The sequence below is a fragment of the Corvus brachyrhynchos genome, unplaced genomic scaffold (assembly GCF_000691975.1).
Source record: "Corvus brachyrhynchos isolate BGI_N302 unplaced genomic scaffold, ASM69197v1 scaffold14, whole genome shotgun sequence".
NCBI classification, from domain to species: Eukaryota; Metazoa; Chordata; class Aves; order Passeriformes; family Corvidae; genus Corvus; species Corvus brachyrhynchos.
In genome coordinates this window covers 17,449,619-17,460,054 of record NW_008239110.1, presented here as the reverse complement: position 1 = coordinate 17,460,054, position 10,436 = coordinate 17,449,619, and the positions used below count along the sequence as shown (strand labels likewise).

At 39.7% G+C, this 10,436-nt stretch overlaps 1 protein-coding gene across 3 annotated transcripts in view; it reads right to left on the bottom strand.

Moving 5' to 3' along the window:
• Nucleotides 1–5,167: 5,167 nt before the first annotated feature.
• The window catches only part of ENPP3 (ectonucleotide pyrophosphatase/phosphodiesterase 3), a 37,135-nt gene continuing 31,866 nt past the window's right edge, over nt 5,168–10,436 (bottom strand). For 2 of the 3 annotated variants that reach the window (XM_008637965.2, XM_017739787.1), the window contains 3 exons: nt 9,959–10,091; nt 8,180–8,336; nt 5,169–6,669 (listed from right to left, as the gene is read on the bottom strand). In XM_008637965.2, the coding sequence (XP_008636187.2) occupies nt 6,496–6,669; nt 8,180–8,336; nt 9,959–10,091 (464 nt within the window). In that variant the 3' untranslated portion in view covers nt 5,169–6,495. Of the gene's footprint in view, nt 6,670–8,179; nt 8,337–9,958; nt 10,092–10,436 lie in introns of all 3 variants that reach the window. The other variant, XM_017739786.1, reaches the window with a different exon arrangement.

Sequence of the window (10,436 nt, the reverse complement as noted above, 5' to 3'; positions counted from 1 at the left end):
TCCTTTGTCAGAAGCTATGTGATTTCAATAACTAAATTCATCACCTCTACACTAAACTTTCTGAAAATCCCAAGTTACAGAAGCAATATGATTTCTGGTCTGAGAAAGCATGGGTAGCAGTGATCACAGTCCCAAAGACTGAGCATGAAGCTAGTTCACATACTGACTTTATTCCAAATTAATGGTTTTGGAAGCATGGTTGGCAAAGGAAGAAGTGGAGCCATAAGCTAAGGGCCAAGCTGGAGAAAGGAGTTGAGACTTCTTTCCTTGCAAGTGGCAACAGCTGGAGAAGGCAAAGATCACACTGAGACACAGATGATGGGGAGAAACATGACTGGGGCTGGGAATAGACAAAAACACACATTGGAGTAAGAGAAATGATGAGCAGGAACCATGGGAAAGATGTTAGACAGCAGACACAGCCAGTAACACGCTACACAGAAAAACAGGAACTTCGGCGGTTTCTTTCTACCCAATATTGTAGGTCAACTACAAGGAGAAGTCACTGACCAGTCCTTGTGTCCTCCACAGCCCACATTTTCCTAAGGAAACATTACCAGTCCTTTTAGAAACATGCCTCCCTGCCATCTCCTTTCCCACCAGACAGCATCCTGTTTGTTGTCACTCTGTCTGACACTACCTTTAGGAATCAAGATTACAGGGAATTATTTCCACCAAAAGCAAAACAACTGCCAAACCACCAAAAGCAAGTTTGATACACCAAACAGCACCTGAAAATTCTTGGAGATGTTCACAAATTAAAATTTGCTGTAACAAAATTAAAATTTACTGAAGCAAATACGAGCTCATATCATATGTGTTTCCTTAGCCTATGCAGCCAAACTGCTTCCAAAACTTTGTACTACTCATAAGACTGAATTGCATACCACATAAAATGCAATCTAACTCATAACTGAGTAAAGGAAGTGAGGCAAGATCTCTCATTCTGTGGAAAGAATTAGAGTAAGCAACAGCTTGAATTCACCTTTCCCATGGGTCTGCAGTTAAGCTTTTAAAAACACCAAGGAACAAAAAATTTCAATACTCTGTTTTTTTCTGCATTCAGACAGTGGTTTGTTTTTTGACCTTCTTCCTCTTTGCAAGTGAAGACTGCTTAACGGTGCTAGGGAGATATCCAGCATCTGTAATCTGAACAAAGTTAAAAAGAATATAAACTAGTTACATGAGAAGATGCAGACGATGCCCCTTGGGGAAGAGTGTAAAGGAGGACTGCAAACTAACCTCTTTGGAATATGCTACTTCATGAAAGTGTGTTCCCAGATGCAGAAAAGGCATCCTTTTCCCTAAAATGAAGGAAAAATTCATCATGAGAAATTAAAACTTAGTATCATTTCTGAATCATGTTTTGCATTCTTGGCAATATATTTCAGATGTTCTAGAGACGATAGAAATGGTATTCACAGATGTAGTTTTGGTAGCTAGACACAATTCCGTCAGCTTTTCCCCTGACAATAAACAAGAATGAGGAAAAAAGTCCAAACCAGCACAGCTGAATCTACGGAAATTACATTCACTAGCTTGCCTGAAAAGCAAACAGAGCTTTCTTTTCCAAAATGCTTTTTCTCAGCAATTCTCCATAAATCCTCCTTCTTCCCTGGGAGAGCTGGTTACTCCTGAGATTCGAGAGAGAATTCTGTGGTATGACCTGTATGTGATAATAAGAGGAGGACAGAAAGATTGTTAGTTTCCATAGATGTTATTAGAAGTTTTTTTTTGGTTGATCAAATTGAGTTTTTTATGTTTACAGTTGACTGACACAGCTTTCATCTGTGCTGATGGGTGTTAATCTGCTCATACAAAAAAGTCTGACATATCTGAACTGCAGGAATACAAGAAAACTTTTATTCTGCCTAAAGAATAACAGGCTGGCATTCTGCCACTAAGAAAAAAATCAGAGCAGTATATAAAATCCACTGTCTTCAAAAAGCATTCCTGAAAAAGCACAGATCTTAGCCTTGGACCCTTGAGGCGTTCCCATTGCTGAGTAGTCACTAGAGGCCTATAATGCCTCCAGAAGTGTCCAACATATCAGATGGGTCAGAGTGTGCCCTCAGCAAGTTTGCTGATGACACCAAATTGGGAGGAGTGACTGGTAACACCAGAGGGTCATGCTGCATTCAGAGACACCTCAACAGGCTGGAGAAACGTGCTGACAGGAACCTCATGAAGTTCAGCAAGGGGAAGTGCAGAGCTCTGAGTCTGAGTACCCAGCTCCAGGCACCAGCATATGCTGGGGGCCATCCAGATGGAAAGCAGCCCAGCAGAAAAGGACATGGGGATCCTCAGGCACTAAGTTGAACACAAGCCAGCAATGTACCCTTGGGGCAAGGAAGGCCAGTGATACTCTGGGCTGTATTGGGAGGCATGTTGCAGGTCAAGAGAAATGATCCTTCACCTCTACTCATCACTGGTGGTGCCACACCTGAAGTTCTGGGTTCAGTTCTGTGCTCCTCAGTACAGGAGCTCAGTGCGGACTTACTAGAGAAAGTCCACTGAAAGGCTACCACAGTAATTAAAGTACTGGCTTATCTTTTCTACAAGAAAAGAGACTGGGAGACCCTGGGGGAAAGAGCTGGAACTGGCCATCCTGGAGAAGAGAAGACCCAGGGTGGGTTTTATCAAGGTGTATGAAGAGTACAAGGGAGAGTGCAAAGAGGATAGAGGCTGGCTATTCTCAGGGGTACCCAGTGACATGACAAGAGGCAATGGACACAAACTGAAATACAGGAGATTCAACTTAAACATAAGAAAGAAGCTTTGGTTTGTTAAGATCCACTATGTTTGCAGTGATCTGTAAAATGCATCTAGACTAACCTTCAAGTTACATACAGGTCTCTTCAGGTTTTGCCCCCAACTTGCCCTATAACTAGACCTTGTAGGCATTCAGAGATCCTCCTGAATTACTGTGGATATCCTTTCTGGAGCTGGTTTAGAAGAACACAGGTAACTGAAAGGACAGAATGAGGGGAAGAAAAACTTGGGGGTTTGATTTAAGGAATTTACAGAACTTAACTTTGGCTCATGCCCCCATCAAAATGTGGACCCAGATGTAGACCTCATTTTTATTTCAGCTATGGCACCACAGACAGTCATGCAACATTTTTAACTCAGTTGCCTTTTCTGTGTGCTTTGTAAGCACAGCTGGATTTAGTATGGTTGGAAAATCTGTTTGTGAACTGCTGATCCCACTGAAATCACAAAGTGGTCAAAATTCTCTTGTCCAGCCATGGCCTTCCCGAGAGAGTGGTTTCTAAATCATCTCCTGCTGTCACTGTAACTGTGATTCTGGGATCTGTTGTTGAGGTATGACCAGGCAGAGAAATGGAATCCTTACTGCCAAATGTCAGATTAGTTGAGCCTCTTCTTTGGTAGGAAGGAAAGACTGTGCCCCCCAGCTGCCCAGATGAGGCTGCCCTGCCTCTTGGCTTGTAACACCACTCTGTACGGTCCTTCGTCTCGTGCAAAACCACACATCCCTTTAGGGAGTTGTTCCATCTGTTAGGCAACAATCTGACTCACTGATAAGAGGCAAGCTAGAAAGCTCAGCAATTTTGTCTTTCCTTGGAAAGCCTCTGGAAAGCCGAAGTACACTTCCTCCCAGCCATGTTTCTATCACATAGGATACGACCTGGAGAAATGCACTTCTCTGCAGCCAGTCTTAGGAAGCACTCACTCTTCTCTCAACTCCCAAGCATTACAGGCAAAGCAGGCTGTGGCTGAGCTTCCTGGACAGTGAGCAGGTTGGTTTGTGGGACACATCAGCTGCCAAGTCTCCTTAATGTATATTCATAAGCAATTGGTGTCCTTGGCACTTCTCCTGCTTTAAGTCTGGTTGACGTCAAACCCACAGCTGTCCCAAGTCCTGACCCTGGCTAATACTAAGTTGAATTCCACCCAGCACTTTTCATCCTTCAGAGAACACTCCTGTCCTTTGGTTCATGCTTCAGGGTCTGGGAAGGATTTGTATTTCCTGCCACTTTTAGACTATGGTAAGGAAAGTCACTCCAGTAGTCTTCACTTCTCCCTCCCCAGGGAAATTGTGATGGGACAGGCAAGTGCTGCTCTAAGAGGACACTCCTGAGCCTCCACTTTCTCAAGATTTTGGGTCCAGAGGCATGACAGATTTGCCTGCCTCTCTATTGACAGCTTTTCACCCAGAGGTAGTAACTCCCCCACTGCACAGAAATGGCACAGTGAGGATAGAAAAAAATCTGTACTTACAAACACAATTGCACATGTTGTATATGAAAAATACCACCATCCTATGTACAAACATTGCAGGACCAGTACAGGAGGTAATTTTAAAAACAACCCTTTCTATATATATCCATTGACACTATTTCCCTTAAGGGACCATGTCCAAGGTAAAGGGTATTCTGTGCCACTTCAGTGTCTGCACTCAGCTTTGAAGGTACTTCAGGGGGGTACTGACAAAAAGCCAGCGGTCTCTGTAATAAATATTAAGTGAACAAAAAAGGTTTGTTTTATAGACAGTCTCACAGAGCCAGGGTGTGGTGTTTAGGAAATAGCAGCACTTACTAAAAAAACATCAGTTAAGCTTTTCCTTGGTCTGCCTTTTCTGGAGCATGATAGGCTGTTTCCCTTGCCTACTTTCTTTCATTATTACTCTGCCTTGCTACAGAGAAAAGACTAGATATAGGTAGCGCCAAATTTCTATATCTGCTTAGAGATTTGGTTCTAATCCTCCAAAACTTAAAAGGACCCAAGCATAAGAGAGGGAAACAGCAAGGTCCTCCAGAGTTCAGACTTCTGATGTCTACAGGAGCACGCAGTTTCTCAGCTTCAATAATGGTCTATGGAAAATCACATTTTATGGAATTTACATTTTTAATTCTCACATGTAAGGTGGCTCTGAGAGCTGAGACTTGGCAACATCTGCTTTTACAGTCAGCAGATTACTTTGTGCCTATTCCACTTCAGCTTCGGGAGTTTCAAAACTGGCTGAAAAATACGGAAACAAAGGGCTTACCAATTTGGGAAAGCTATACTCACATCCCCTAGAAAACAGAAGATTGAAATATTCAGAAACAACATTCTTAGATCTCAGGACAAAGGAGAGTGGTTAACAAAGGAGGATTATGTTTTTAAATTAAATACAGTGTGTTTATTTTGTCTTATTGTCTATTTGTTATTACTTTAACTTTTGAATTTCTCAGCATTTCAGAGTAAAAGAAACCCAATCCACTTTACATATTCAGTCACTGTTCTTTTGTCCCACTCTTCCAGAGTAAGAGTGTAGATTTTTTTTTACTAGAGCTAGGATATGATTTACCATGCAGTGAAAAACCAGTTGTGTTCTTAACTGGGGCAGTTTAGCAGAAATTTGCTTTAGGTGGGCGGACTTAGATGCCACAACATTGTAAAGTGGTGAACTACAATTCCACGATGGTGTAATGGTTTAACTGAGATAAAAATCTTTACATTCAGCTTGGTTCCACATAGTGATTTTAAGATCAGTATAGCTAAACTCTGTCTGGTGCCTGGGCATACACTGATCATCTAAGACTTGGGGGGAGAAAAAATGTCTTGTGGTGGGTTTGGAATTTTGTGCAGAAAAGGCTGGAAGTTTAAAGCTTCCTTCCTTAAACAGACATACCTCCTTCAGTCCACAGTTAGCTTTATAGATTGAAACACACTTTGACATGTTTCTTTAAAATGCCCACTGAGCCTATAAATCAAATTTTGCTGTTGCCAGGCATTAGGAAACCATTGCAAATACAAGTAAATTGTAAAAATTGTAAAAATAAATACAAGATAAAATTCTTTTGTGTAGAGCATTTCTTTTACCTCTTCATGTTCAGATTGTTTTAAGATTTCTGAAGGGTACGGAATATGGCTCATTTACTCTAACATCACTTCACTTGTTACTGGCAGAATGAATTAACCCAAGTGGAAAAAACAGGTGATGATCACTTGCACTACATATAAACCTTTTGTGAGTCTCAATATGTTTTCATGGAATTAATAGGCAAGAAAGAGAAATTCAGAACATTTCAGGACATGCTAGTGTTAGAGAACCATATCCTTTCTGATAAACACAGGGGAAAAAACACACACACTCCTCTCAAACTGTTTCATTTTTCAACTCCATTGTAGAAGTATTTTATATAAAATGTATAATTCTGGTGTGTATGCACTATAAAATATGTCCTTTTGCATTTTTATTTAATCACTACTACTACTATATATAATATATCATATGTCATGTATTTTTATAGTAATATCATATATTAGTTTTTGCATAATAAATATATATTCTGTATTTTGAAAGCCTGGCTCAGCAACGACGATTTAATTCACTTTAGATAATTTTATGCATAGTTATTATTCAAATTTTATTGGCACAAAACACTTGACTGAAAAACACAAATTTGAAAAATACTTTAGCAAGGGAAAAACTGAAATCATTTAAATTTTCTTTCTTCCAAGCAGTGACACTTTTTTCAAAGATAATCAGTTGCTTTCAGTCTCAAATATTGGCAAAAATGTCTTTAGCCGTAAGATCTCGGAGATGGGTTCATTTCTTTCTTGGTAAAAGTCAAGCCCAGTTAGCAACTCCACATCCCGAACACGTGCAGAATGAGCCTGAACTCTTTCTTCAACCCATTCAGAAAGTGTCTTATTTTCCTGTCAAAACAAACAAGAACAATGTTCAAACACATAAAAGGCTGCCTGTTGCTCTGTGGCAGTGTTAGGCAGTTACCAGTGTTTCACCTGGTTTGACAGACTAAGGGCCTCCAGTTGGTTAAACTTCTTTCAGGCTTTCCTAGGCATCTTTACAGCCTTGCTTTTAGGGATGTCATTTAAACAGAATCAAATAGATGTCTCTTCTACTCACCTCTCCACTTCCAAAGTGACAGAGAAGAAAAATTATGCTGAAATAGCAAGTGTGACTTTTAACTACAGAATACATGAGTCACGTTTCAAACACACACGTAAGGACAGTTTTAGTTACAGTACAAATTAACTGCACTGCTCAGGTCAGTCAAGCAACAGGCACCTGACAACCCAAAAAAAGTCCTTACAGGAGCTCAGTCTTCATTGCTGGACAGCAACAATAGTTGCTGGTTAGATGGGGAAAACAATGAAAATGTAACCGCTAATCAAGCAAAAATATTATTTTCTCTTCCTTTACTACAAGGGCTTTTTGCAAACAGATGGTAATTTGCTTTTTCATTAACAGTATCTGCTTCTGATGCAAATGATCTGTTAAATGTATATTACTGCAAGAACATGATGAATATAAAGTGTGAAGACATTTGGGGCTTATTGCTAAATTTTAGAAATGACAGTCAATTTCTAAAGTATACAGCCTAATTCATTAATTATTAGTCAACCCTCAACTACTAAAAAGATCTCACTGGGAAGTTGTGGATTGTCCACACTACAAACGGGGAGACACAGAAGTTGTTGCCAAGTAGGGCAAACTTGCACTGTCTGGAGTTATGAGCTCAAAATTATAAATAAAAACCATCTGTGAGGGCCAGTTCAAGTCTGTGCAGCTGTACTTGTACAATATAGACACTGAGTTAAGGAGCCTTCTGCAACCCAGAGTTTGTGGAATAGACACTCAGCTGCCTCAACAATACATATTAGACTCAGATAGTTTATTTTGTTTGCTACAAGGCATAAGATTTACTCTGTTACTGGTAAACAGAGATTTTATTTAACTCAAGTATGAATTTTAACTGCAGGACCATCGATCCAAATGTCTGCTGTGTAATTTCTCATAGAGGTGGAATAAATGATTGAAGGAATTTTCTAGCAACTGAAGGGAATAACACTCAAAGTCCTCTGATACTTCTGGAGTAAATTTATCCTGCAGTCTTCCATAAAGATATCCCATCTCCCTGTTGCCTGTGCTGCTGTTCTCAGCCCTTCTCAGGTGACAGCATTTCCCAGTCCTTTTATCAAACCTTCCTTTCTTCTTCCTTGCTTCCTATCAGCTCATTAGTTTCCAGCTACCTCTCCTGGAGCTCCTTGATCTTCCGGTGATTGCTTTAACTCTCAGCTCATTCTCAGCTCATGGGGAATGAGTTAATTTAACAGACTCACAAAGATTCTCTGGATGACTAGATTCCAATGAGAATCTGTTCACAAAGTTCATTGGTACACAGGAATGCAGAACTATACTTACAGCACAGCTTTCAGTGTTGTCAGGTCGATGAGGAATGATAAAAGACAAAGCATCCAAGGACCCTGAACAGTTCAGTGGAGTATAGGATGTATTCTTGCAGCTTGTCAGAACCACATAGTAATGGGTTGGGACAGGGATTTTTGTATTGTTTACATACCTACAAAACATTAATTCAGCCATTTATTGAGATATCAAGTATTAAAACCACTGATGCAATTAGAAATTTATAGAATTTATCTCAGCATATATCTTTCAATACTATATGACTTAAATTTCTTTTATAATTGAAAAAAATACTTGATGGGATAGACAGCCTCACCATTTATTTCACAAACAGCCAAATATGCATGGATTACTCTGTGTGCTACAAGCAGTCCCACTGAAACAGGACTGCTTAACATGGTCAATACTCTATTTTGCCAAAGCCAGAGATCCCTACATCTGGAAGAGTCAGGATAGAGCATCATATTTGCCCTTCATCATACTAAGAATTTCAGTGATGTGAATTGGAGGAGAGAGATGAGAAAATTACCTTCTGACTCCTTGCCATTGAGAAATGCCAGAATGGTGATGGCTTGTGGCTGTGTGCTCTAGAAACCAGTTTAGGATACTCAACTGAAAATGTCTTTGCTGCCCTTTTCTGACTATTCTGCAAACATGGTCACTCTCGTGTATAAACTGATAAGGAGCTGAATGTTTCCCAAGCTTTTTTGTTCAGTATTGAATAAAACACCATCACTGAAATTATTATACTGCTCTGTATGACTGCCTAACCATGCTGACTAAAACATGATTATTCCAAACTAGAGGCAGCATTATGTGGTCAACTGGGTATTTCAGCATTCTGCTTGGAAGGAAGTTGTAGTCTCCCCTCCCTTCCACCCTTCTACTACGTGGCAGGCTGATTTTCCCATTCTCAAACCATTTTTAACAGATGTGGTCAAGTCTAGCCTGAATAAAACATCTCCAGTGGCAGATTCAACTGTGCAGATTTCCCAGCACCTTTCTACTCCATAAATGCTCTTACTCTCCCCCAAGGCATTTTACCTAATCTAAGCTGTTGTTCTAATTCTGGTTTTATTTCCTTCTGTCCTTATTCACTGACATAAATAATTAGTCTTTATCTTTTATGTGTACCTCGAACATGTCAGATGTTGAAGTGAGCTGTGTAAGCCATAGCTATGCAAAGGTACCTCTCAGGAATGTTACATTTGCATTCCCAGTTACACTATTCAGTGAAGGCAAACACACAAATCTGACCTTTGGTAAAATACATCCATTTGAGACAATAGGAAGTGAGTGAGTGAGTGAGTGAGTGAGTGAGCCCAACAAGCAAGTGAGAAAATTATGCTTAAGCATGTCTTCGCAGGTTTAAATGTCATCTATTCTCTCAGCATTTCTGTTGCAGAGGCCCATAATCTAAAATCTAGGCGTAATCTTGGGAAACTAATCACTAGTAATCACTAATCACTGTGCATGCATATAGAGATACACATGTTACTGCACAGCTTTTTTACCTGGACTTCATCACTAATCACTGTGCATGCATATAGAGATACACGTTACTGCACAGCTTTTTTACCTGGACTTCGACTTCTATGGTACTGTATCTGTTTGCAAGAGCATTTCCTGTTGTATAAGTAATAGTGGATGTAGGATTACAAATAGAATACTCCATTATCCATGATACTTGTTTCTTGGTCTTTTCAAATAATAATTTTTGTGGAAACACAGAGGAAATCACATAGAGTTTGACTTCTGACTTTTCCATGTACTTACTGCTTAATTTCATCAGGGCTGTCAAAATGGCCATCATAATTGTAATCGAACACTGGTCCACTTATAACATTTACCCCATTCCTTTCTCTAGCATACTTCTGAAGAAGCACATTATGGAAATAGTCCCATATGTCTGCCATAAAAAGAAAATAAAAGCAAAATTAGTATAAATTTCAAGTAATTTCACCACTGAAGAAAAATAGTGTGTGTTTTCCCTGTAGATTAATAATAAAAAGTTCAGAACTAAACTGCCCATAAAATCAGCTCTTTTTTACACAAAATTTGGATTTCATCAGAAGGGACATACTCTCACCTGCCATTGAAAGAGGCATGGTAAATGCTACTATAGTCCTGCAAAGCAAATTCCACTACTGGAGTGTATAATGATTCAATCTAAAGCTGAAGCTACAAACCTACAGCTGAGAGGTCATTAATTTCTGGCTGATCTGCCTGTACCTGCAGTGTGCCAAATAGTAGG